This window comes from Rhododendron vialii, chromosome 3a, assembly GCF_030253575.1.
Source record: "Rhododendron vialii isolate Sample 1 chromosome 3a, ASM3025357v1".
Classification (NCBI taxonomy): Eukaryota; Viridiplantae; Streptophyta; class Magnoliopsida; order Ericales; family Ericaceae; genus Rhododendron; species Rhododendron vialii.
The window spans coordinates 23,510,426-23,535,684 of record NC_080559.1 but is presented as its reverse complement, the minus strand read 5'-3'; the positions used below and the strand labels follow the sequence as shown (position 1 = coordinate 23,535,684).

Genomic DNA, 25,259 nt, shown 5'->3' with positions numbered 1-25,259 from the left:
GCTACCGAACTATCTGCTTTAAAAAGATAGTTGAAAGAAGGAAACTTCACCCTTATAGAATGAGCGCTACCGAACTATCTGCTTCAAAAAGATAGTTGTAAGAAGGAAACTTCACCCTTAATTCTATGTTCGCAACAAGGATGAGCTCAGAAAGGCCATCATGGGGGCAAACGATGCAATAGCTTCGGTTAGAGCAAAGCCCAAATGGCATAACCAAATTAGCCAACGATGGAATTTGTGCCACAGAATAAATTGTTAGTGTCAATCTCAATGGTGCAAGATCGCAGAAAGGCAGCATTTTCTACTTCCTCTAACCCCAAGCTATGGCACCAAAGTTAATGCACATCATCTCCACATCCTCCCCACTGGAAGGGATGCTTGTTTCAATAAAGGGGTGACTTGAGTAAAAGAAGTGCAACATACACAATGTAGAAAGCAACTACGCGGGTGCATAGATACACGATGGCAAACAGGTCGACAAAGGCCGTATCTTAACCGAGTCAAGATGACCACCATATCTTAGCTACAGCAGATGGTCATAATATATTAGACATTGGACCAAGCAGAAACTACTATGGTTCTAAGTGTTGCCCACATTTATGTATCTGAACATATCTCCAAATACAAGATACATACTCTATTAAGCACCAAATACATACCAACTACAATTTAGAATAACTTCAGGCATTGACCTTTGGCTGCATAGCTAAACAAAAAAAACCTGAGTCTCGTGCTTTTGAGGCTTTTATGTGTCATGGGCTTGCTTCACCAGCCTCTAGAAGAACCGAGGCTCGTGACGACAAAAGCAAATTTGCTTCCAGGCTGCTTGCATTTTGCAGGCAGATTCCTCTTCTTTTGGTTCTAAGGCAGCAGGCTAAGACTAAAGGAATTGACGTTGCATGACACATCAAGCCTCAAAACACTAATTGAGGCATGATTCAGTCCAATGTCTTTGATACTATTACCAAGAAACTTCACCTGCCACAGTAACTGAAACCTTCTTTCTTCTTGTACACTGGCGGTTGCGTAAAGCCCATTGCTCGAGACTAATTTTTAGTATGTAGCTGTCCTCATTCCGGTATCAAGCTTATTCAACCAATGGGAACATAGGCTACGCATGTTGCCGCCAGAACTTATAGAGCAATTCATGGAAGTACAAGTATATGCACTTCTTACAGTTTTCACTGAGCCTACTTCATATTACATGTAATTCTCATATTAGATAGTTGTCCTTCTCCAGCTGGCTTTGCTTGAATCTGCTGTTGATTCACATACCCAAAGTTTCAGGTGAGGCCATGATCAATTGGGGAAGATTTAAGGTTTAAGGGTGCAGAGGAGGGGGGATATGCGGGGGGGGGGGGGGGGGGGGCGGACACTGTAGCATTTTCCATTTACATATGTCCTGTTTCGTCTCTTTCTGCGTACTCATCTGCTAAACAAATTAATGCAAAACACGGTCAATGTTCAAGTACTTGGAGAAAGAATGAACTTTATTGATGGTTCAAAAGTTTACAAGTGACAATCTGAAATACAAAAGAAAAGCCGGAGAAGATTGTGTATTATAACCTTGAAAATAACTACATGACATTCAGAAATGGTAGACGACTGCAGCATAATTTTATAAGGGACTCAACTTTTTCTTCAGAAGTAAGTGGTGCCGAAAAGGTAGGGTTTCGTCCCCATCTAACAATTGCGGATCCCCAAGCAAGACCAGCACCGAAACCTGCAGCTGCAATGGTATTTTTTTCTTCCAAAGTGAGTGATGCTAGGAACGGTAGGGTTTCATCCCCATCTAACAATTGCGGATCCCCAAGTAAGACCAGCACCGAAACCTGCAGCTGCAATGATATCGCCTAATTTTACCTTCCCACCTCGTACAGCTTCGTCCAATGCCAATGGAATGGATGCTGCACTTGTGTTACCATAATTTGCCAAATTAGATATGACTCGTTCTGGCGGGACCTCTAATCGTGTTGCAACTGCATCGATGATCCTCTGGTTTGCCTGCATAAAAACAATCCTTTCAATAGACACTAGCAAGATGTAAAGTGCACATCAGAAATCATCATTGGGTGCATCTACAAACAAGAATGTATTCATGGAAAGTGCTATGCTCATTTTTCTTTATGATGAGGAAAAACGATAGCTGCATATCCGCTGAGATACCTACAATTAATGTGACAATCAAAACTAGTAGAAGATCGAAGTAGGAAATGCCTCGCGGAAAGTTGGAAGTAGCAAAGTTTTTTGGAAACAAAAGTCCGATGCACTTGGGATGCAATCGTGCACCATGTACATAAATAGAGGCAGACATACTTTCAAACTCTCTTTACCATCACCAGGAAGAAATCCTAAACAATCAGTGGAAAGTAATCATTTCACATAATAAAACATGCCCAAAGCCCCTACAGCAGCAAGTGAAAAGTCAAGATTTGGATGCACATTTGTCGAGATCATCTTTGCAAATTTGCAGAAATCCAGAAAATCTGACAATTCAATAGTAATTTCCCAATATTCAATTCTCAAAGACAAGATTTGTAATATACCCACAGGAGTAGTACGGTAACCACCATATTAACAGAAAAAATAGCGGGAAAGAGGACAGAAGAGTTTGTCAAATCCACCAATAAACTAGTTTTACACGAAGTGGATGAAAACCTAAAGGTCCAATATCCTTATACTAGCATATTTCTGTCTCATACCTGATGGAGCAGTAACCAATCAATGCTAGACACCGTGAGACCAGCCTTTTGGAGGGCAGATTCTATTGATTGCGGCACACATCGAACAGCAAAGCGAAATACCTCGTTACCTTTCATCTGGATGCAGGAATATGAGGAACGTCTAGGAGGGAAGCCTAACACTGAACCATTAGAACCCAGAGCATGATCCACTTCATTTTCGACAATTGGGGCGTTCAAGTTCCTGCATAGGGGAGAAGCAAAGTTTAAGCCACCAATCAATCTTTCCTCCACTTAGAAGAAAAAGTTTGGTTTCTAAGGAAGATGATAACACAAACCTTTGGCCGCCGCCATCGCTATGCATGTCAAATCCAAATAAACCATCCTCTTCACTGTTGCAGGCCTGCAGAATAATAGGAATATCAATACCGGTAAAACGATGTAATTTACCACTAGTACCTACAATTTGTGGAATGGAAGCAAATAACTATACTTGCAAGTAACACTAGGTATCAAGGTTATCAATACCGTTCCGTACCGGTTCATACCAGCCGGTACATCCTGTTTTGACAGAAAACCGGTATTGTGAACTACCAATTCCGTTCCGGCCAGTTTACCGGTTGATCTCGGACAATATCAGGCGTCTCGGTCTAGTTCCGGTAGTACCGGGCTGTTTCGTCGTGTACCGATCTGGTATCTGCAGAATCAGAGAACGACGGTGAACGTAGGAGAAAGGTCGTTTGGTGCTGGTTTCGCCGGTGATATACTTTAAAGTCTTGCTCTAGGACCTACCCAGTACCCAACTACGTATTCTCTCTTGCAAACAGGAGTATATCACTTGGATAAAGGTACTCCCTTCCTATTCACTACTCGAAAAAATAAAAGAAATATTCGAAAGTAGTTTGTTAGAATTAACGAAGGGGATTATATGAGGTGTATTATTTGTCAAAAATAATGGGAATCTGTGATATATGTACTATTTACGTGTTTTTATGGAAAAAAGTGAATATTTTTACAAATTATAATATTTTTACCAATAAATCCAAAACGGTACCAAAATATTCCCAGTACTGGTACATACCGTAGCGGTGAAGAAAACGGTACCATAGCCAATACGGTATTCAAAACCTTGCTAGGTATACTGAATATTTGATGGGAGAAGGAGAAGTGAAGGCTAATTAGAGGAAGATACTACAAATAGAGAGGTGGAGATTTGGGCTGAAAGGAGAACTGAATGTTTTCCCTATTTTCATGACATTGACTGTACAAGTCAAAATATGTTTTCTGTCCGCCATAGAGATTTTGTAAGTCTAGAATTGTCTCCATTAGTCAGAAATCAGTATCTTTCTCAGCAATCTTGAAATCTTTGTCCTTACAGAATTCGGGGATATATGCACGGCAAATCTTTGTGCGCTGAAGACAGCATGTTACAGCTGACAGCGCAACTCAAATGAAGCCTCAATCAATTTCAACCCTATTCCCAGGCAGTTGAGGTCAACCCATAAATAATTACTAACCAGAGATCCCTCGCAAAGTTTTCTAATACTCACAAACTAATCTATAGAAGAACGATCCAACCTCACACCCTTTCCATCTAAAATCCCCCAAGACCTTTTTCATCTATCAGTTAGAACCCTACTCCACAACTCTCCAAGATATAAAGCAACCATGAAATGAGTCAGTCTTCTAAATGTATCCTATAACTGTGTCGGCCCTCAACAGTAGAAGTGTATGGGATACGTGACCGGCATGAATAATAAGATACTTAATTATGATAGAAGTCCATCTTATGAATGAATTGGTCCTTTGACACATTGTGAATACTATCTCACTCATAAGATAAAAGATTTTCTAAACAAACATGAATGTATTTCCATGTCCATTTGTAATTGTACTAGGAAAGGGAATTCCATGAATCCAACATGCAGCTATATAACTGCACCCGACACCAGTACCGGTTCCATGTAACCTAAAGCGGTATCCTCAATTCGAATGGTTTGCATATAAATCTGCAAGTAGCGGTGGTGGTCAGTGGCTGCTAATTACGAGAGTATTCCAAAGATCTTACAAGCATAGGAAGCTGTATAATCCCACAACTGTCCAGCAGACATGAGGCTCAGTTTGTCAAACAACTTCAGTTTTTTTAGATGAATCAATTTTGCCCCAAATGATGAAAAATGTTTTACTTATTACATTTCCACACTTTTGTGCAACCAATAAACAGAAAATCAATACTATATTTTGAAGAACAACATTTTAAGCCAAGAAAAAAAAAAAAAAAACGAAGCCGCAAATTTTAGAGAATGAATAGGGTCATTACTTGTACTAGTACTGCACCAGCAGCATCCCCAAAGAGAATACAGGTCCCTCTGTCAGTCCAATCAACATAACGAGAAAGAGCATCAGCCCCAATCACGAGAACATTACTAAAGCCACCTCCTGCAATTAACAGTTGTAGATGGGTCAGTTTTGATAAATGTTGCACAATTTTATAACCCACACAGCAAAGCAAACAAAAGGTTACCCCTAATATAACAGGCAGCTGAAACTAGACCCAACAAAAACCCACTACAAGCAGCCGTAATATCATAAGCCAATGGGTTTCTTTTGCAGCCTAGCGCCTTTTGGATCTGAAATGTGAGATAAAATACATTTGTAAAAAGCACATAAAAACTCTGAAAAGAGTTCGTGATACTGAATTTTGAAGAGATCAACAATCATAATCAGGAAATAATATTTAAAAAGGAAATTTGGCTGTAGACAACTTAGTGCTAGCGAAGCCTAAGTAGGCAAGGAATCAATATCCATCCATATGCTTCATTGCCTAAGATAGTTTTAAACAGAAATTGATCAACTGGGGCTACCTCATCTCACTTGGAGGTATTTGTTGCAGCAATTTCTCCCCTTAATGTGCTATTAGTTGGGTTGGCTTATAATGATTGTGGACTTGTTTCCAGTTTTGTGGAATTCTGATACTTGAATTCTCCTACTGCTTGTAATCAAAGAATAAAAAACAGCAATTTCATTGCCATTATACATGGGCAAAAAGCTATATTACATAATTACAATAATAACCAGAAAACATAACACAACTGTCTTCACTATCCCTTCACGGGTGGTGGGTTGGGAAGTCTCTACCCCAAAAGCATAGAAAAGTTTGGTGTCAAAGTAGCAATCAGTATCATTGCCCTACAAGGCATAAATGGCTACCCAATTTTATCTAATAGGCGGAAACTAATTAAGAGCGTGCCTTGGCATTTTGAATAATGCGTTGAGCATATGGCATTTTGAATGTCCTCATCATGCACTTTCTAAAACCCAAGTCTTTAACATGAACTATGCGGATACATTGCTCTGAAAATTGCTGTAAATTTTCTGTAATGCAATCAATTATGGTTAATTTAAAATCAGAAACAATAGTGCTGTTATGAAAAGCAATTATACGGACCAAGCCACTGGTGAGCAGCTCGTACAAGAGTGGATAAGTTCATTCAAGCTGGTTCACTAATTAAACAAGCCAAACTCAAGATTCAAATTTGGGCACATGAACACAATACAATTTATAGTAATTGCATTCCAAAACGATATATGCGAACAATATTGTTAAAGCATCCAGCTCAAAACCAATTGGCAATGAGTGAAGAGGCTGCCCAGGCTCATATACTGGTTTTGGAGGTTATAATTAAGTAATTAACCAATGTGGGACAAGCTTTAACACTCCCCCCGCGTGAGCGATCCTGACCCACACGTGGAGAGGTAAACATCAGATCCTAACATTGGACCATCACGAAACATGGTGCACTTATGGCACAAACAACGGGCCAATTTGTCCAAAAGCCTCCAAAAGCCTAGCTCTGATACCATGTTAAAGCATCCAACTCAAAATCATTTGACAATGAGTAGAGGACCACCCAAGCTCATATACTAGTTTTGGAGGTTATAATTAACCAAAATGTGGGACAAGCTCTGAGAAGTTACACGATTAACCTTTTCCAAAAGTCACAGGTATATTTCTCTTAGAATATACCGAACTGGCGTTCACAATGATCCGAAGGCAGCAAATCATTGTGAACTGGTGTTATATGTGTAAAAGAGATACAGAGACGGTCGATCACCTTCTTATTCATTGCCCGGTGGCGTGGGAGTTATGGACTTTGGTGCTTACTTGGTTTGGTATGCAGTGGACCATGCCTATGAATGTGATGGAACTATTAATTGCTTGGAGAGGTGCTAGAGTGGGAAAGAGAAGGAAGCGAGTTTGGACAATGATTCCTCTTTGTGTGATGTGGTTTATTTGGCGAGAAAGGAATTTCAGGTGTTTTGAGGGGGTAGAAAAGCCCATGGTTAGATTAAAAAGTTTTTTGGTGAATAGTTTGTATAGTTGGGACAAGAGAGATTGTAATCCATCTCTTGACCAATTTTTAGACTGGTTTGAGCTTTTCCACTCTTTGGGGAGTGTATAGAGCTTTTTTTGTCTTGTGGCCTCTTTTTGTATTTGGGTGGCAATCCCTTTATATATATAATTATTTACTTATCAAAAAAATTTCTATTCTTGAAATGTCAGATTCCATTCTCACAGTCACATATATTGGAAAACACAAGCACTCTTACCGAAGAATTAGACACCAACACCAGTAATCCTCATGTCAATTACCATTATTTTGATGGAACACTGCATGTTAGGTTGTGAATTATCTAATAAAGTTATACCTGAGGAGCACTACCAAAAAGATCCTCAGGAGTTGATGTACACAACAGGACTAGGTCCACATCATCAGGATCAACCTCCGCCATCTGAAGAGCTTTTTGGGCTGCCTCCACAGCCAGAGCTATCAAGGTATCGTTGCCTGTAAAAGCAAAAGTCAGACATAGGCCATTTAAACATTTAAAGTATGCATAACTAGGGAACACACACAGGCACACACGTATGATTTGCAGAGCATAAAAAATGGTCTAGACATCTGACATCCAAGATATTCAGAACCATAAATACTAACCATCATATTAAGCTGATAGGTAGATCCTCTTATGTATGTGGTACCACAAATAGTGAAACATGAGTGAAGGCCAAGCCTACAATCACAGGGTGGAAAACAAATGTTGAGGTTTGAAGCTGACATTCCCACCAAATGATTCCCATAGATCCAGAAAGAAAATTTGGGACTTGATGATAAGGAATCTATAGAGCAAACGTGTACTAGACTAGCTCTGGACTGGAGTGCATGTCCTTCCCAGGGCTTGGAATCAGGTCAAGAGACCCCACAGTCACCAAGGCAGTTATGGCCATTGGCTCAATAGTTAGAACCGACAAAATAACGAATTTTCCACAAATTGAGATAATTCTGTGCTCATTCCAAGATGAGGCTCAGCTAATAGTAAGCAAATCTACCTCAAAGTGTTCATAAGAGCAGATAAATGCCAGAAAGCACTCTTAAGGGAAAACTAACCAGCTAGAATATGTCGATTATGAATTCCAGTGCGAACAGAAATCCACTCATCTGAAGTATCCACAAATTTCGCAAGATCATCATTGGAAACCTTGAGATTCGGTACTGCAGATCCACATCCAACTAGTTTGCAGCCTTTGCTGATAAGCCTGGATAAATGTATTTGAAATTAAATAATTCATCCAATCACTTGTCATTCCCTTGATACCAAATAAGGATCAACATGAAGCACAACAATTCCCATCCAATGGTTGTGGAATAATAATGCAGGTTTCAACCAATGAAACAAGAACAAAAGCCAAAACTACTAGTGAAATGAAAACGACATGAACAAATCATTACCAAAGTAGTAAAGAGATTCAAATAATCAACCTTCTTTTTTATTGGAGAATGGGATTTGGGGTAAAGAGCATAAAAGTGTGTTGGTTTTGGCACAAGAAGTCAGATACTCCACCCAAGGGAGAAGTCGATTCTATCCCTGCCATAACTCAGAAGTCAAGTGGCACCAACACCTTCCCTTGTGCAAGTCAAAAGAGAAAGCTATGGTCAAACACTTGGCACTTTTTGACGTGATCACTTATTTGGCAGTCAGACCTCTGACTGAGTGAGGTGCAAAGGTTTTGGCACCCTGGGCTAGTAACAGATTCCCAGCTGGTTTTTTCACATACCCACCTATGTGCTTGTATATACGTATATATAGTCATCTTTTGTACGCGCTAGAATTCCTTAATAACACAAAATTATGCAGACAAGCTTTAACCTTGAGCCTAATCAATGGTATACAACCATAACCGCCAGGTTCCGGGGGTAAAAAATAAATCTACTTCTTGCAACTCAAGTCAACAAGACCTATCCCAATCATATGATCAGCAACCAGGTGCATAAGTTGGTCTGGGCTACATTTGAGCATAAATGTGTCCATGGCTTTCCTTATCTTATCCTTAATTGGTCGCAACTCTAAGCTACTCATCGATGTAAACATCCTCATTTCTGCTACACTCATTCGAAGCACATTATTTATCACTGCCAACCTCCATGTGATGACAAACAAGAAAGAGGGAGAAGGGGAGAGAGACACACCCAAGGGTCAAAACCCTAATTCTCAAATTCTAATTAATCAAAAGTCTAACGAATACATCGTTGAACACCTTATTTATACACTCATAACCCTAATGGAAATAAAAGGAAACATTAACCCTCATCGAAATAAAAGGAAATGTTAAAGCATCCAACTCAAAACAAATTGGCAATAGGTAGAGTAGCCTCCAGAATATATTAACTAAGCTTGGGGGGCATAGATGAGCTATGTAGGATAAAGTCTAACACTGCCCCTTGCGTGCAGCTCGGATGCACGCGGAGGTACAAATTGAGGAGACAAGGAGATTTGACTTGGGCGACGGAGACTCACCCACATGAGGTGAGGCTTTTACATGTGACAATCACATGACTTTTTTAATAAAAGCTAATGACAAACCTATCCCTCCAACAGTTGACATGCCCTTATACCAACGCAACCCATTTTTTTACAGCTACCACTAGTCCGCAACATCCGTCGTTGACCAGCCCACCACCATCTCCATGGAACTCCTTCAGGAATCAGTAAATACCTTTTGTCGTCAACATCTTTGCGCCCCTTCCATGCCTCAATTGGAACCCATTAAACTTGAAACCCTCGCTATTCCATCCACCCACTCACCCACCACCACAAGCCTGACCCAAATCACTAATAAGCAGCACCCTCAACTCCCACCCCGCACTGCCGCAATTTACAACGCCAAACCCAAATTTGTCACAATCCAATCCACCAATCCATCCCCACGCCAACCAACCCCCCCCCCCCCCCCCCCCCCATGCAGTAGGATGATTTGTAAAACACGTGCTTGGGCGAAGGGAAATTTTCTCAATAGTTTTCTTGGGAGACTTGGTGGCCTTGGAGGGAGTTCTTTGGCAAGCAAAACAATACTGTATTTAATTTGGGAGGAATCCACCATGGCAGATGGGGAGAGAGAGAGAGAGAGAGATTAGAGCGTTTGAGGAAGATAGTGAGAATGGAAAAGAAGGGTAACAATGTAACTAAAAAATTTCCATTAACACCGTAAGTGATATTTCTGACTCATATACTTTAAGGGGGCTAAGTGTTGGGTTTTAAACATTGAGGTGGCAAAGCAAAAATGGGCCTTAGTTTAGGGGGTTTAGTGTAATTTACCATAATACTTTCCCTCGGTCAGATGTAAGGGAGAAAATTGAATGATCAGACTGACATAGGCTCATGCCAAATCTCAAAACTGCAGCATTGATCTTGTCAAACCATGCCCTAGGAGATTGTTTAAGATCATAAAAAACTTTCCGAAGACAACATACCTTAGAACGCTTTACCTGAGCAACAAACCTACGTGATTGCTCCATATAAACCTCTTCAAGAAAATCTCCATGCAAGAAAGCATTCTTTACGTGTTGAGGCTTACGTAAAAGAAGAGGAGAGAGAGACTCTGGTTTTAGTCAAATCATCAAAACCCTAAAAATAGAGGTTCAACAAAACCAGAATGAAGAGAACGTGGTTGCTTGCGATACCTATGGGTATTGTAATCTGTTTGAATCCAAAAAGTTCGAGAATCTCTTCACTGTAATCAATTACCAGAAAATAGTTCACAAAGCTGCTAAGTACATCCGGAAAAATGAGAATTGTAAGATGTGATTTGGATTAAAGGCTGAGATGTGCTCCCACATTGGGTTGAGGCACCCTCACACGAAGGTACCTCGCTGAGGATCAGCCGTTCCATTTCGTTACTTCTTCTTAGTGAGAGGTTTGTGACGAAAGATCTGGGGCTGCTTAACTATTTTTTAGGTATTGAGGTGACTTATTCTCCTAATGGCCTTCTTTTTTGCCCCAAAAGTATGCTACTGAGTTGCCCATTGAGGCTGGGGTGGCAGATTGCAAATCTAGTCCATCTCCTTCTTCTGTCAAGCTGGTATGTGTGAAGAAAATGGTCCTTTTGAAGATGTGCAATTGTATAGAATGCTTGTGGGGTCTTTGCAGTACTTAACTCATACTAGACCAGAGACCTCTTATCCAGTGAATGTGGTATGTCAGTACATGCATGCGCCTACTCATGCTAATTCTAGTTCAGTCAAACAAATACTTAGGTATGTAAAAGGGACCATTCATCAAGGCCTGCATTTTGTTCAAAGCTCTTCACAGTTACATGCCTTCGCTGATGGAAACTGGGCTGGGTACCCTATTATCCGACGTTCAACCACTCGCTTTGCTATATTCTACGCTCTAATCTAATCTCTTGGAGTGCTTAAAAGTAACATACAGTTGCCCGGTCTTCCACAGAGGCCAAATATCGTGCCTAAGCCCAAACAGCAACAGATATGTCTTGGATATATCAATTGTTGATTGAGCTTCGTGTGCCTTTTACTCTGCCTTTTCTATGTGGTGTGACAGCAGTTTAGCAATAGCTTTAGCTTCCAATCTTGTATTTCATGCTCGCACAAAGCATATAGAAATTGATTATCATTTCATACGTGAAAAGGTGCTTATCAATGAAATCTCATTGCGTCATGTTAGCAGTGAGGCTCAAGTGGCAGATATCTTTACCAAGCCCGTGTGGCCAGATTTCAAGTTCTGCGGTTCAAATTCATGGTTGGCAAGCCACCAACCATTCGTTTGCGGGGGAAGGTTAGTGACATTTCGGTTAGTTAAGTTAGTTAAAGGTTGCTAGGAGTTGAGTCAGTAGAGTTCAGTCGATATCAAGCCAGCTGGAGGGGAATCTTTTCTATTACAGAGAAAGAGGAGTGTTTTCTTGGGCGATTAGTTTGTTGAAGCATTGTGAATAACAGAATTGAGTTTGTTCACCCTCCACTCCACTTAAGAGGGTGAACATTACCCTCCTTCCTATTGCTTGAAATGGTGTGGATCCCACCACAAAGTGATGTCATGCTTACCAAAAAGTGTATTGCACATGTGAGACCTACACCATTTTAACCAATAAGATGGGGGGTAATGTTCACCCTGTGAACAAAATTGCACTCCGAAATAACATGTCTAAGTCATTTCTCTCTTGGCTCCTTCTTCTCCGTGTAACATTGTTCATGGTTTAATCAACAATAGTATTCAAGTTGTTTCTTACTCTTTCTAGTCTAGATTCATGAAATTCTATAGCATGCCACCCAAACCATCAAGATAAGGATGACTAGCCAAAAAAGGACAAGTAATTCAATACAAATTTAGATTCTCATCAATAATCCCGCCTCAACAAACAAAATCGTTTTCTTTTTTCTCAAACCAATTGCCCAAGTACCCATTTGATCGAGAAATTATTAATTCAACCAGACCCAGGTGATAAAACCACCGCAATATGAAGAAATCAGGGATTGAAACTTACCTCGGCACCCGATATTTAGAAGGGGAAGCCTCAGCACCTTGAATTGTGCTAGAGCAGAATACCCTTTTGGAGATTCCTTCAGCAGAAGGAAACCCAGACCGATACATCCCAATAGACGGAGAATACCTCTTTCTCAGGCTCGGGATTGAAGGCGAAAAATACCCAGATGCATTCGCCATTTATAGAGCGAGATAAATAATAAATCAAGTAGATGGAGAAACCAACTGTATAAGATATCTTAGGTAAATAAATAAATTAAGGAGATGGAGGCACGAGAGAGCCGTTATCGGCGACGGCAGAGCGGGCGTGGGATCTGGGGTAGAAGAAGGCGAGGAGAGAGAAAGAGGATTGCATTGTTTCAGTTGGGAGAGAGAAGGGGTGAGGAGTTTGAAAGGAGAGAGAGAGGCGTTGGAAGGGGGCGGAGGTAACGAAGAGAAACAGACCAACTTTTGAACTGTTTGATGATGACAGCCAAATTTTGCTACCAACGTCGTTTTTTTTTTCCAGGACCGGACTTTTTCCGGTTTCAAAAAAAAGCATGGATCAGCCCGGTCCAGTCCTTTTTCGGTTCGTTTTGATCTTCAAAATCATTTACTACGAGTATTTAATAGAGATTGGTTTTGCTATTGTCAGTCCACTGGGCTGATGATAAACACATTAAAAGACAAAAAAAATACGTATTTTTGTGCACTTTTTACATCGTTTAATACACATTTCCACATTTACTATCGCCAGCCTATTGGGCTGATTTTAAAATTTTCCATGTTAATTTCGTAAGAAGTTATGCTAATTAGATACGATTAAAATTCTCGATGACTACTAATAAAAAAATATCAAAAATGGCGATACAGATCACAAGGGAGAGAATCCGTTCTCTTTATTTCTACAGTTTTTATAATACTAGCATTTGATTATCTCGGACGTTGTGTATAAATGGGTGTTTATGAGGGGTTCTGATAGTTGGGGACATTTCTGTTCAAACTGTAATCCAAGTCTGATCAAATCTGCATCAGTCCGGGTTAAAAAAATACTAATAATCTGCATCAGTCTCATATCAGAAAAGCTATAGGACCGACTGGTTCCGTAGGGAAATCGTATCAACGGCCGTGCCGGACCATCTCCAGTCACCGGACGGCCGATTCAAGCCGTCCAAAAATTCTATATAAAAAAAAAATGAGGCGGCACGCATGAGAATCAATGGCATCCGATGTGTGTAGGGTGTTTGATCCAAACACCTTATTTTTCGTGTATATATGTATATATGGATACATACGAAAAATAGAGTGTTTGAATCAAGCACCCTACACACATCGAATGCCGTTGATTCTTGTGAGGGCACCCTCATTTTTATTTTTTTCGAATTTTTGGACAGCTCAGATCAGCCGTCCGGTGGTTAGAAACGACCCAGCGCGGCCGTTGGTACGATTTCCCTACTTGACCCGTCGGTCCCTATAGCAAGACTCGTCTCATATGCTTAGCTTTAGGTGTATTGAACGACTCTAAACTCGTATCTGTATATCGATATTAGTAGCATTGCTCCAAAAAAAAAAACAAACCTCTATACACTCCCCTTCATCACAATTTTGTCATTCTTCAAGAATTTAACTTGAAAGAGACGTCATTATTACAGTTTGAAAAGTACCAAGTTTGTACTGAACAAGAAAAAGAGACTACAGACCGCTCCAAACGAGAAAGAATATAAAAGAAAACTTATCAAACTTTTACCTAACTTGTGAAAATGATGATCCTCACGTGAAGCCTATTTTAACAGTAAGGGTTCAATACGAAAGGTTGAGTTCAGTTCAATAAAATGGAGTATTATGCTTAGATGTTAGAAAGTTGAAGAATGGGCTGTAAACAGAAGAGACCATTAACTACGGTATTCAAAAGGCGGCGCTTTCTTTCATGCGAGCGCAAGCAAAAGCAAGAGGACACAGGTTGCAAGAACACAAAAGAAAGACCACCACAATGAACTATTAGCAAAGAAATTGCAGCCCTTTTTAGCCCTCTACCCTGAACAAATAATCATCCAGAAAGATGAACACGCAGATTTTACCAATGAATTTGCAATGCAGTATATTATTAACAGTAAACATTCTTCCAAGCATACTGTCTTCCTTTGTCTTGGAACAATCCAAGGTTCTTCGCAGTTTATGAGCAATTTAAACACAAACCAAACATTTTCAGCCAAGTGGCAGGAACACTGCTGCGTGGCATTCCGAGAACACTAGTTTATTTCTCTGATTTGAGAAATTAGGCATACACCTACACAGTTAGAGATTTTGGCATGACTCGCATTTGTATTGTTTTCTTTGCTTAGGTTATAGTATAAAACTAAGCTCTTAATTGTTCGTTGATTCATCGTTGATAGAGATGGTATGACCTTTTCCTTGACCCAAGTTCCAGTCTAACTCCGGAGTATCAGCATGCAATGCTTAGCTTAAGTTTCGTGTGCACGTGCTGCGTTTTATTCAGATGTATTGTGGAACGTGTCTCCCGCTGTGTACCATGTCAAATATGAGCTCGACGCTGAAATGGATGGACACTTCTTTAATTAATGTTATTGGGGTTTAAGTAGTTCATAAATAAATCCACACAGCGCCACTGAAGCTTAACTTGAAAGCGCAAACCATAATTCCACACATCTCTAATCATCCCAACTAACTCAATAGTTGAAGCATCAATTTCTTCTAAAATGCAGTGGTCCCAAATGGAACTTTTTTTTCGATTTTTAGATCGCTCTTCCATGACTCCAGAAGGTATATTTAATTTGTTACAGAAGTCAAAATACAATGCTTTCAAGTTTCAATGGAGACTAGGTGATCAAAAAATAAATCCAAAATTCAGACTAACGTTTCAAGCTTCTTCTCAATAATTTATTGGAAGAGGGACCGCCCAAGCCCCCGCAAAGAAAGTTAAATGCACCGACCTCCATGTCAATTCTGATTTGAAGTATGCATATTGAGATATTTAGTCAGATCCGGGGGTTCCTTCTTCTTTGTCTTTGTACTTCAGCTTCATTCATCCAATCGGAGAGCCACAAGAGACCCTTGTAACCATAATACATTGCTGCAGCTAGAGCCAACAGAAGGGTCACAAATAGAACAGTCCTCCGCATGGCAGTGGTGATTTTCTGTTCAAATGAGTAGTTTCCGTTGTTATGCAAATAAAGCAGCATAGATCAATGCTTACTTGAACTGTTAAAGAAGAAGAAGAAAACCTGCAGTTTCGAAATTTGCATCGATTCTTTCATCTGATCACGTCTCTTTCTCCGTTTGGGTACATAATTTTCAGCGTCCGGCTCCTTATTCTAAGAGAGAAGATACATGAAAATTTAGTTTAGCTCAACTCAGGGAATGGATTCACTAATAAAGAGCTTCAATTAGCTCAGTGGGTTCATAAACCAATAGAGAGCCAAGGCAAGGTAAATAATTATTAATTTCCAATGTAACACAGCAATTTCCACTCCCTCCAACCCCAAGCTGTGGTGGTTGACAATAATTTAAGCTCAGTCTCTCTCAAGTAAGCATCAATGCACAAAAGTAAATGCATATCATCTCCACATCCTCAACATTGGCAAGTGCAAGATATACAATCCAGAAAGTAAGTACACGGCACCGATAGATAACATGATAGACAAACACGTGCACGAAGCCCACCCCAGCCTCTGATCTGCATAGCTAACCAAGAAAGTTGAGTCATGGGCTCATGGGCTTTTGAGGCTTCATGAGTCACAGGCTTGCATCACCAGCCTCTAAGAGAACCAAAGCTCGAAACAAAACAAAAAAAAGCAAGTTTGCTTTCAAGAATTCCTACATTTTGCAGGCAGGCTCCTCTTCTTTTCGTTCAAACGCAACAGGATAACACAATAGGAATCGACATAGCATAACTCATCAAGCCTCAAAACATCAATGACTACATGATTCAGTCAATGTCTCTAATACTATTTACCAAAAAACTTTACCAGGGACACTAATTGAAACCTTATTTCTTCTTGTACACAAGCAGCTGCAAAAAGCCCATTGGAAGAATTTTCCTGCATGTAGCTGTCCTCATTGGGATATCAAGCTTTTTCAGCCAATGGGAACACAGGCTACATCACGTTGTCCCCAGAATTTAAAGAGCAATTCAGGAAAGTACAAGTATATGCACTTCTTACAGTGTTCGTGCTGAGCTTATCTCATATTACAGGAACTATTCATAGATATTTGTCCTTCCCAAAAAGTTTGAAGTTAGGCAGCTTTCATGGAAAGTTCCATTGCACCTCAGTTCTAAGTAATTTTTCTGACTCTACTATAAAATGATAAAATACGACTCAACAAAATCATATTTCAGAAGCTGTTCAAGTAGTTTACGATGCATTCTATTTCTTGAAGATGGCATTCTTATTCTTCAAAAGCATTAAATCAATAAGCACTGGATTTTGTATTTCAAAGTGCGGATGCAGATCAGAGGGGTACCCTTACAGAGTGTTATCATCTTATTGTGCTAAATGCTCACAAAATAAGTGGATCTCAATCATTGGTATATGTGGATTACCTCTGAAACTGGAGATTTGCGTTGTTGCAAATCTGTAACTGCGGCTTGTACTTTACTCCTGCAACCAGTATTACAAGGAAGTAGTCCCAATCCATATTGACTTTTAGATGCATCTTTAGGATCATTTCCAGCACCCCGATAGGCTGCTTGAACATCTCGACACAACCATTCCTTTTTCAAGGTTTGACATCCACAACGAACAGTAACCTTTAAGAAGATGGATATGAAGTTTTTAAATTAGTCAGAGGCAGGTAGGCAACATTGTTATGTTCTACATATAATCAATGTTCTAAATGGCGCTTGGTGCTAGAAGGGCGGAGACCCACCTCCAAGCGCCAAGCCGCCTAGGCGGTGCCAAGCAATTCGGCGTTTTTTTTTTTTTTTCTAACAAATCATTATCCAATCAAACTATATTCTATGTATCCATAATGCAAAGTTTAATGTACAAACCCAAATGAAATTAAGTAGTAGCAACTAGCAAATAAGTTGAATAAGACAATAAGTAGAAATAAACGAGATCGGAGATCCCTAATGCCAAGTTCAAAGTTCATCTCCTTCCTCTTAACTCTTCTCCTTCATACCCTTCCAAAACTTGATCTCTATTAGTTTAATACTATACATTTTAGGCAGCCAAAGGCCTCCAAAGACGCCGCCAAGGCCCGCCAAGACTGCTAAGACCGCCGAGACCGCAAGGCCGCCTAGGCGGCCGCCAAACACAGCCAAACCTCCCTGGGCGCCAAATCAAACGCCAAGGGGTATTTGCGTTGTGGCAGGGCACCTCCAAGCGCCTAGGCGGCCTCAGCGGGCACCATTTAGAACACTGCATATAATCCCAAAGAAGTCAACCAGATGAGGCATCTATATCTGCCATATTACTTTATAGGCAATTATACGCTTAAAAAAAGGTACAGTAGAAAAGTTATTCTTTGTTTGTGCTTTCTAGTGCTCTGGACTATGAATGAAGGAAGCATGGTAATGTGCATAGAAATTGATTTGGGTCTCTAGGCCTGCCTTCTTTGATGCCTTTCGGTTTTGATTTGGGGGCATGGCTCCGCAACAAAACCTCCCTTTAGCCCCTCGGTTCTTGGAGGTATAGGGGGGCACTATTTTAGTGGTAGTCGTATTCTGAGAGCCACTTTGTGCATATATTGACAAAGGTAAGGTCTATCTCCAATCCTCCCCCCGCCCATACCCCCAATGATCGGGGATTAGATAGGGTATGTTATTGTTGTTGTTGTAGAAATGTTTTTCTTTGGTTTGGCAAATGAGAATTAAGAGTTGCTATAACAGGGTCAAAATCACAACTGGCATCCTGAAAAAGTTCAAGTTAATAGTTCAGAGCTAATTCTTCTAAGAAATGAACTGAGCAATGTACTGCTTACAGAGAATCTGAAACATGTATTATCTGTCAGTTGTATGAGCTAACAAAATGGAAACTTAATTTGCTACTTTCTGGATACCTTCCAACATCAGTGACCAACTGACCATGTGTTTAAGAATTTTCCTCTGTCAACAACTCGTTACCCCAATGGTAAGGTTAGGCTATTTTATTTTTGTGCCATCCTTTTTTATGGTAACTTTTGTGATCCTATCTTAACAATTCGAGATTATGAAGGAGCTCAGAAGCTGCTTTCTAGTCTTTACTCCACTGTGGGATGAGATTAAGGCTTCTTTAATACGTGTTAGTACTTTTATTAATACATATGGAGTTGTGGACACTAAAGCAAAAATTTTGTTTCTGTTGGAAATTATATTCTTGAAAAACAGAAGAAAGGTTTCAAACTAAACATATACATAACTATAATGACTACTTATACTAGAATTAAGCACAATTATGATACAGTAAATATTACTCCCTCCGTCCCTAAATGTTTGGCATTTTCATGCTTTTTATTGTCCCATATTATTTGTCCATTTTGAAAAGTCAAAAGCAAAATATGGTAAATTTCCTATGTTACCCTTTTCTTTTGGGCACCAAATTTCAAATTCAAATTTTCAAGTACTATTTAAAGTACATTAGAAGGGTAAGATTGGACACTTGATTTTTGCACAATACAATAATATTTGTTCCTTAAAAGTTAGAACTCCCAAAAGTGCCAAACATTTAGGGACGGAGGGAGTACCTTTTTTGAGCACTTCTCAGGTGCAGGGCATTGACCAGGATGACATATCTCCGGGCATAGATGTGTACAATAAGGTAATTTTCTGCATGCCAACACAAAAAAACAAAATCAAAGAGTAACCTCATTATAATTTGACCATAAGAGTCTTCTGTGCTTTCTATTCAACTGGCTGTATCTACTTGATAAAATACACTTTTCTGATTTATTAGGGATACCACAAGGCCGGAGATATGATATAATAAGCTTTCCTGCTTTGGTGGACGGTGGGGATACCAAAAGATCCGAAGAAAGAGAAAAAGGTGAGAAGACAAATAAAAATAAAAAAGAGCAGAAAAAGCATTGATACCGATGGCAAGGCCCTCCACAAGAACGAACAGCAATCTGTTCTTTTTTGGGCAAGCTGTTGTAGTATAGGCACTCAAAAACATGAACCATGGAACCACAGTGACATGATCTTTTTATCAAAACTTTGCAAGGCGGACATTCACCAGGATGACATGGCTGGGGGCAAGGATGTGGACATGTTGGTTGTCTCTCCTGAATAATAAGACAACCTAAGAATATCACATGAAAAAGAATTGCAGCAGAAAAATATTTCTTGTAAGATAAGCAGAAATATCATTTCCACAGTGAGTTAAATCTACAACATAAATACCCACACGGCCACACTACTTAAGCGGCAGTTGACAGCCACACAGACCCTAACCTTTTGGCAAGGAAGATCACAATATTCACAGGATTCGCCTCTTTCATGCCGACCCAATGATGAAGACCGCCTCTTCAAGGCATGACAAGTTTTTGTACAATAATGATTCCCACAAGGAAGAGGATTGCCACACAAATTGTCGCATGAAAATTCTGCTTTATGCGAGCAAATCATCTGTAAGGAGGAAGAAAGGATTACTATATAAACATGAACAATAGAAAATGAGGTATCACACCTCAAAACGAAGAAAATAAAGTAAGCAAGTTGGAACGTTCATAAAAAGCAGCTTGTGGAAAGATTTGAAATCAACCATCCTCTCTGCTGCCATGTGTTCACCAACACATGGCCTCCACACTAGTTCAGGGCAAGGGGGACATGGCAAGCCAGGTGTACAGTCACTGTGCTGATTCGACTTCTTTTTCTTTGGTTTCAATGTGAATTCTGGATTAGCTGGAGGTTTTGGGCCATGACACCTAAATGTGAAAGATAAGAATGAAGAACAGATTTACCCAAGAAACGAAAGAAGAATAGAAGTTAAGAAGCTGATGAACAGTATACACTGGCAGAGAAATTTTACTTATAATGACCTTAGTTTGCACTTGTGACCGCAAGGATATTCTTCTTCACAGATTAGCCGACATGGGGGGCAAGCTCCATAATGGCATTTGTGGGGCTGGGAAAAGAAGAAATGAGAGTCATTGCTGAGATAACATCTTAACCAAAATGATGCTGTAAATTATGCCAGGAGTGCTAAAAAAATGTCCTCACCTATAAACACTACATATACAAAGAGGACTCAAAAAACTTGATTGTGATAAAAAAATCAAATAAAGAGGACTCAATAGATAGCCCAGTTCAAATGCTAAAACCAACATATAAAACCACCAGTCTGTCAATAAGTCAAGGACTCACAGTCACAGCCCCTTTGGACGGAGGGATTTCATGAGAAAAAAAAAAGGGTTATGGATTCTCATCAAATCACTCAATTGGATTGAGTACATTGGTGACAAATGGAGAAAGTAAAAAAAGAAAAAAGAAAATTTTTGATTGGCCTTCCCCTTTCTCACCCAATCTCACCAAAAAATGGTAGAGATATGGTGAGAAAGGACTTTCCTTTCTTATCTCATCCTTTCTCACCATCCAAAGGGGCTGTAAGGGATCTCAACTTATTAAACTCATAAGTTTAGCCACAGCAAATGAGAGTTAGGATTACATACATGTAAGTACAAGAACCGGGAAAAAATATATATACAAGCGTGAATCAACGCAAATGCTTCCAAATTTAGTGACTTTAGAACTCTCTCTTTTTTGCATTTGCAGAAGCATTTTGCTATATAAAAAAGCCTCAGAAACTAGAATATGAAAAAGAAAACTATGCGGAGACCAAGTAGGATTAGCCAACACTACCTTGCAATTTGACCCGTGCCTGCATAAAGGAGTTACACGACATGGTTTGGGACATTTAGGGGGCTTCTGTTCCATTTCAATACCACAAGGAACCTGATACAATAATGAGAAAAACATTTCTAAACAAAGAGCAATAGAACTGTGAATGCCTAGTAGCAAAACTTAGCTTGAAAACTTAACTGGGAACCCAATACATACAATGATATTCCAAACCACCAAGGTAAAGTTAGAGTCATGGTTCTATATGCAGAAACCAAGAGAGGTGTTCAGGCTCTACACGCAGATAATCTGCTCATCTTTTGAAAGTCATTTCACTGAATTCTCTGCTGTTGGATTGGCCAGCAAGGTTGTATGGGTGTTTTCCAAACTAACTATTTGTTTCAAAGATTATTAATCAGTGAGTGAATAGCTTTTCACGAAAATCACCTAATTAGTATTCGAGGTTTCCTAACTATTTTCCGAGGTGTAAAGCAAAAATCTAAGATTATGTGTGCTTTATATGCTCCTACTCCATCATTCAGTTTGCACAAGGAATTTTCTAATCCAACTCCACTTATGAACTCAAGATATGTTCTCAAATTCATGGAATTGTTTCAGTTTATGAATGGGGAGTTTGTAAAGAACAAAAAACTTGGCAACTCAAGTAGATGGCATGGCCATAAGTTCAACTTGCCATATTAGCAAAGTTTTGGAAAGCAAGTAAAGCAATGCCAGAAATCACCGAGACTGACAAGGTAGAGAAGTTTATGGATCAAGTTCATTCTAATTTTAACAAAAAGATTTTGCCAATCTGCACAACATCCAATTCACAAAGGGGATTGAAGTACTTCATCAAAACTATGAAGAGTGAATTACAGAAACTGAACCGACCAAGCTCTCACCTCAAAGTGTGTCTCCCCACATGCACATGAAATTGTCACCATCAATGGGCAAGGAGAACATGCACCTCTACAAGAAAATTTTCGTCCTTATTATCATATGTTGCTTTACATACTATTCAGAAACTTACAATGGTGTCAATAATTCAATTTCCAAAAGTTTTCTGAAACTATTGTATCACTTGTTAAACATCAAATTCTAAAGCTGTGTGTACACAAACAAACATCAAATTCTAAAGCTACGCGTAAGCTAACAGATATCTCATATCTAGATGAATCACCCCTTCATGGCGTCAAAAAAATTGCTGTAGCTACTTCAGATGAGCATATTTACGAGATATCTCCACCCCATCCACAGTCCACTAAAGCCAACAGACTAAAGACTCAGTGGAAGCTGAGATGGTTGAGACACAGACAAATCACATCCTTAAAAGTGCACAGGGCTCCAGTCTCATGTTAAAATAAAATGTGAAAAGCAAATAACAATAATAAAGACATGAATATCACCAACAAGAAGTTGGCAAGGAGAGGGACTTCAATAGTAAGGAAACAGGGAATATTAGTTTTAAAAATCCCCACAATGGTTTCCAATACAAAGAATGTAGAAAAAATATTGGTGCATGTATCACTCTTGTTGTAATAAGCAGGCAAGGAACCTTTTTCTTACGTGCTACAAAAATAAATTAAAACAGTATGACATACCTGTGGCATGGAGCAGGACATTTGTGGTTCTTACACCTAAGTCTCCTGTCACAAACCTGGCACTTAAAAAATCAGCAGAGCTGTAAAATTGTCAAATGGAGAACAAAAAATATGACTGAAAAGTGAGACATACCTCTGAGCAAGGTGGACAGTCCCCATCACAGCAGCGCCGCTTACAAGCATGGCGTCCACAATCCCGCAACGTCTGGCACTTCCTCTCACAGGCCAAATCTTGACAACAAGGAACCTATTCTATATTCAATTCAGAGTGTTCGATTCCTACTATCTCTAGACATAAACACAATACAAGCATTTGTTCACAACTCAAAGTGATCGAAATATCAGTACAGTGGCTAGGGTTCTTACCTCTTTCTTCAAGCTCCCACACCGGCATGACTTGACAACCACAACTCTGCACGTCTCAATGCAGGGTCCCCGGTGACACCTCTCTGGGCACCTGTGATAACCGCAACTCAACATCTTACCACAAGTTGCCCCACAAAGGGGCACCAAAACATCACAAGCCATCCCTTCATACACTCTCTTACCGCAAGGGCAGCCCCGCTTCCCCTGGAGCGGGCACTCCCCACATTCCCCCACATGACACCCTCTCCCGCAAAAATGTTTCCCGCACCCGAGCATTTCCCCGCACGGATCCCCACAACGGAAATCCCTATCACAACACTCCCTCTCCTCCTTCAACCGCCCACATTGGCACCTATAAACACCCTTAGCCTTACAAGGCGGGCACCCACCCTCGTGGCAAATCTCCCCACACCGGTGTTTCTCGCAATCCAGTAACTTACCACAGACCCCATTGCAGGAGAAATCCTTGAATCCGCACCGCCTGACGTCCTCCTGGCCCCCGCAGAAGCACCGGGATTTCACGAGCTTTGGGCAGGACGGGCAGGGGCCGGGGTGGCACAAAAGGAGACAGTGATGCCCGCAATTGCGCTTTAAGCTCCGGTTACAAATCTCCCCGCACGAGTGGGGCAAGATCCAGGGATCGTGCGGGGGGTTCTCCAATTTGCCGCAGAAGCAGAGGTAGGTCCTGGGGATTAGGGTTTTGGGGTAGTCGAGGCGGCATTTGGGGCAGCTCCAGAGGGAGATCTCGTCAGCTTTGGAGGCGGAGATGGGGAGGCGGGAGGCGGCGCGGGAGGAGGAGAGGTCGGAGGACTGGCGGGCCCAGGACTGGATGCAGGGGAGGTGGAAGACGGCGTGGCAGCCGGAGAGGCAGGACCAGGTGGGGTGGGAGGGGCGGATGGGGTCGAGGCAGATGAGGCAGGAGAGGGCGCCGGAGCGGGAGGAGGTTAGGAAGGATTGGATCTTGGAGAGGTCGGGGGAGGAGTGGTCGGTGTAGGAGCGGAAGATGGCGGAGGAGAGGTCGGGGTGGCGGAGAGAGGAGGAGGAGGAGGAGGAGGAGGGGGGGCTGGAGGTGTCGGAGTCGGCGTCGGAGTCTGGTGGGGAGCGGGTGGGTGAGGACATTTTGGGGATTTCGGAGAAGTGTTTTTTTCGATTTGGATTTGTGTTTTGTAGGAGTTGGTGTTTTCAACTGTCTACGCGCATAAATTTCCATTATAATGTTCGTTTTCAACTCCTGTTATTTTGTGGTTCATCAAACAAAAATTTTAGTTAGGCTATGATGGGTTTTTTTTTTTTTTTCTTTTCTATTTTTCCAGCCGTTTGGCTCGAGTTCTACCGGCTGGATCTCCCCCAGTCCGGTTTGTACTGGTCTAGTGCTCTAGATCGGGTGGATGTTGGGTGGTGGGCGAATAATTTTAGTTAGGGTTTGGTGGGTGTTCGGAGTGAGGTCTGCGGTGGTCGACGCGGTGCTTCTTGGAGGTTTCCGGCAGTGGTAGCAGTGACGCCATTGTTGGGGTTTTCCGGTAGCAGCTCTGGCCTGTTTTGCTCGTCGGCGTTGTTCCTTGTTCTGGACCGTCAACGGCAATTTCAGGCGCGAAGCAGGGTTTGGTCTCCGACACGGGATTAGATTTCTTCTTTGCTTGTGATCTGTTTGTTGTTTGATTACATCTGTTATTATTGTTTACTGGTTTGTACTGGGATTTTGTTTGATTTCTCTCTGCCTAGTCCCGGATGGAATTTTTATATCGGCACCTAGTACTGATTTGCTTTTGCAGGGTGTTCTGTAATCCCGGAGTAGGTAATTTGGTACACTCTTGTATCTTGTGATGTAATCTTTGCTTTCGGGCTTGAAATGAATTGACTGTTTCAAAAAAAACAAAAGCAAAACAAAAACAAAAAATATTGAATAATTGTTAAATACAATTAAATTATAGTATTTGGCAAATCATTTAATTTCCCAATACGAAATTAAAGAATTCACTTAATTTTTTGAATTGCTGCAAAAATAAAATAAAATTGAGAGTC

General features: G+C 40.6%; 2 protein-coding genes and 1 non-coding gene across 4 annotated transcripts; 1 reads left to right on the top strand and 2 right to left on the bottom strand.

Annotated features, from left to right (window-relative positions):
* Positions 1 to 1,472: 1,472 nt before the first annotated feature.
* Positions 1,473 to 12,972, bottom strand: LOC131320551 (beta-ketoacyl-[acyl-carrier-protein] synthase III, chloroplastic-like). Its single transcript, XM_058351278.1, has 8 exons — positions 12,517 to 12,972; positions 8,129 to 8,277; positions 7,392 to 7,528; positions 5,206 to 5,311; positions 5,002 to 5,120; positions 3,020 to 3,084; positions 2,703 to 2,925; positions 1,473 to 2,004 (listed from the first exon to the last, which is right to left on the bottom strand). Exons 1-8 carry the CDS (start codon positions 12,693 to 12,695, stop codon positions 1,783 to 1,785), a joined length of 1,200 nt encoding a protein of 399 aa, XP_058207261.1. The 5' UTR covers positions 12,696 to 12,972; the 3' UTR covers positions 1,473 to 1,782.
* Positions 12,973 to 15,164: 2,192 nt separating this feature from the next.
* On the bottom strand, positions 15,165 to 24,462 carry LOC131320550 (NF-X1-type zinc finger protein NFXL2). Of its 2 annotated transcripts, XM_058351276.1 has the most exons (13): positions 23,238 to 24,461; positions 23,005 to 23,118; positions 22,872 to 22,927; positions 22,173 to 22,239; positions 21,292 to 21,384; positions 20,472 to 20,557; positions 20,195 to 20,357; positions 19,885 to 20,058; positions 19,525 to 19,715; positions 19,179 to 19,260; positions 17,056 to 17,262; positions 15,737 to 15,826; positions 15,165 to 15,649 (listed from the first exon to the last, which is right to left on the bottom strand). In XM_058351276.1, exons 1-13 carry the CDS (start codon positions 24,354 to 24,356, stop codon positions 15,491 to 15,493), a joined length of 2,601 nt encoding a protein of 866 aa, XP_058207259.1. In that variant the 5' UTR covers positions 24,357 to 24,461; the 3' UTR covers positions 15,165 to 15,490. The 2 variants fall into 2 exon arrangements, with proteins under 2 accessions (XP_058207259.1, XP_058207260.1); XM_058351277.1 differs by lacking the exon at positions 17,056 to 17,262 and having other exon boundaries at positions 23,238 to 24,462.
* On the top strand, positions 18,012 to 18,119 carry LOC131321453 (small nucleolar RNA snoR100). Its single transcript, XR_009198500.1, has one exon. It is a non-coding gene; the product is annotated as a small nucleolar RNA snoR100 (small nucleolar RNA).
* Positions 24,463 to 25,259: the final 797 nt, after the last annotated feature.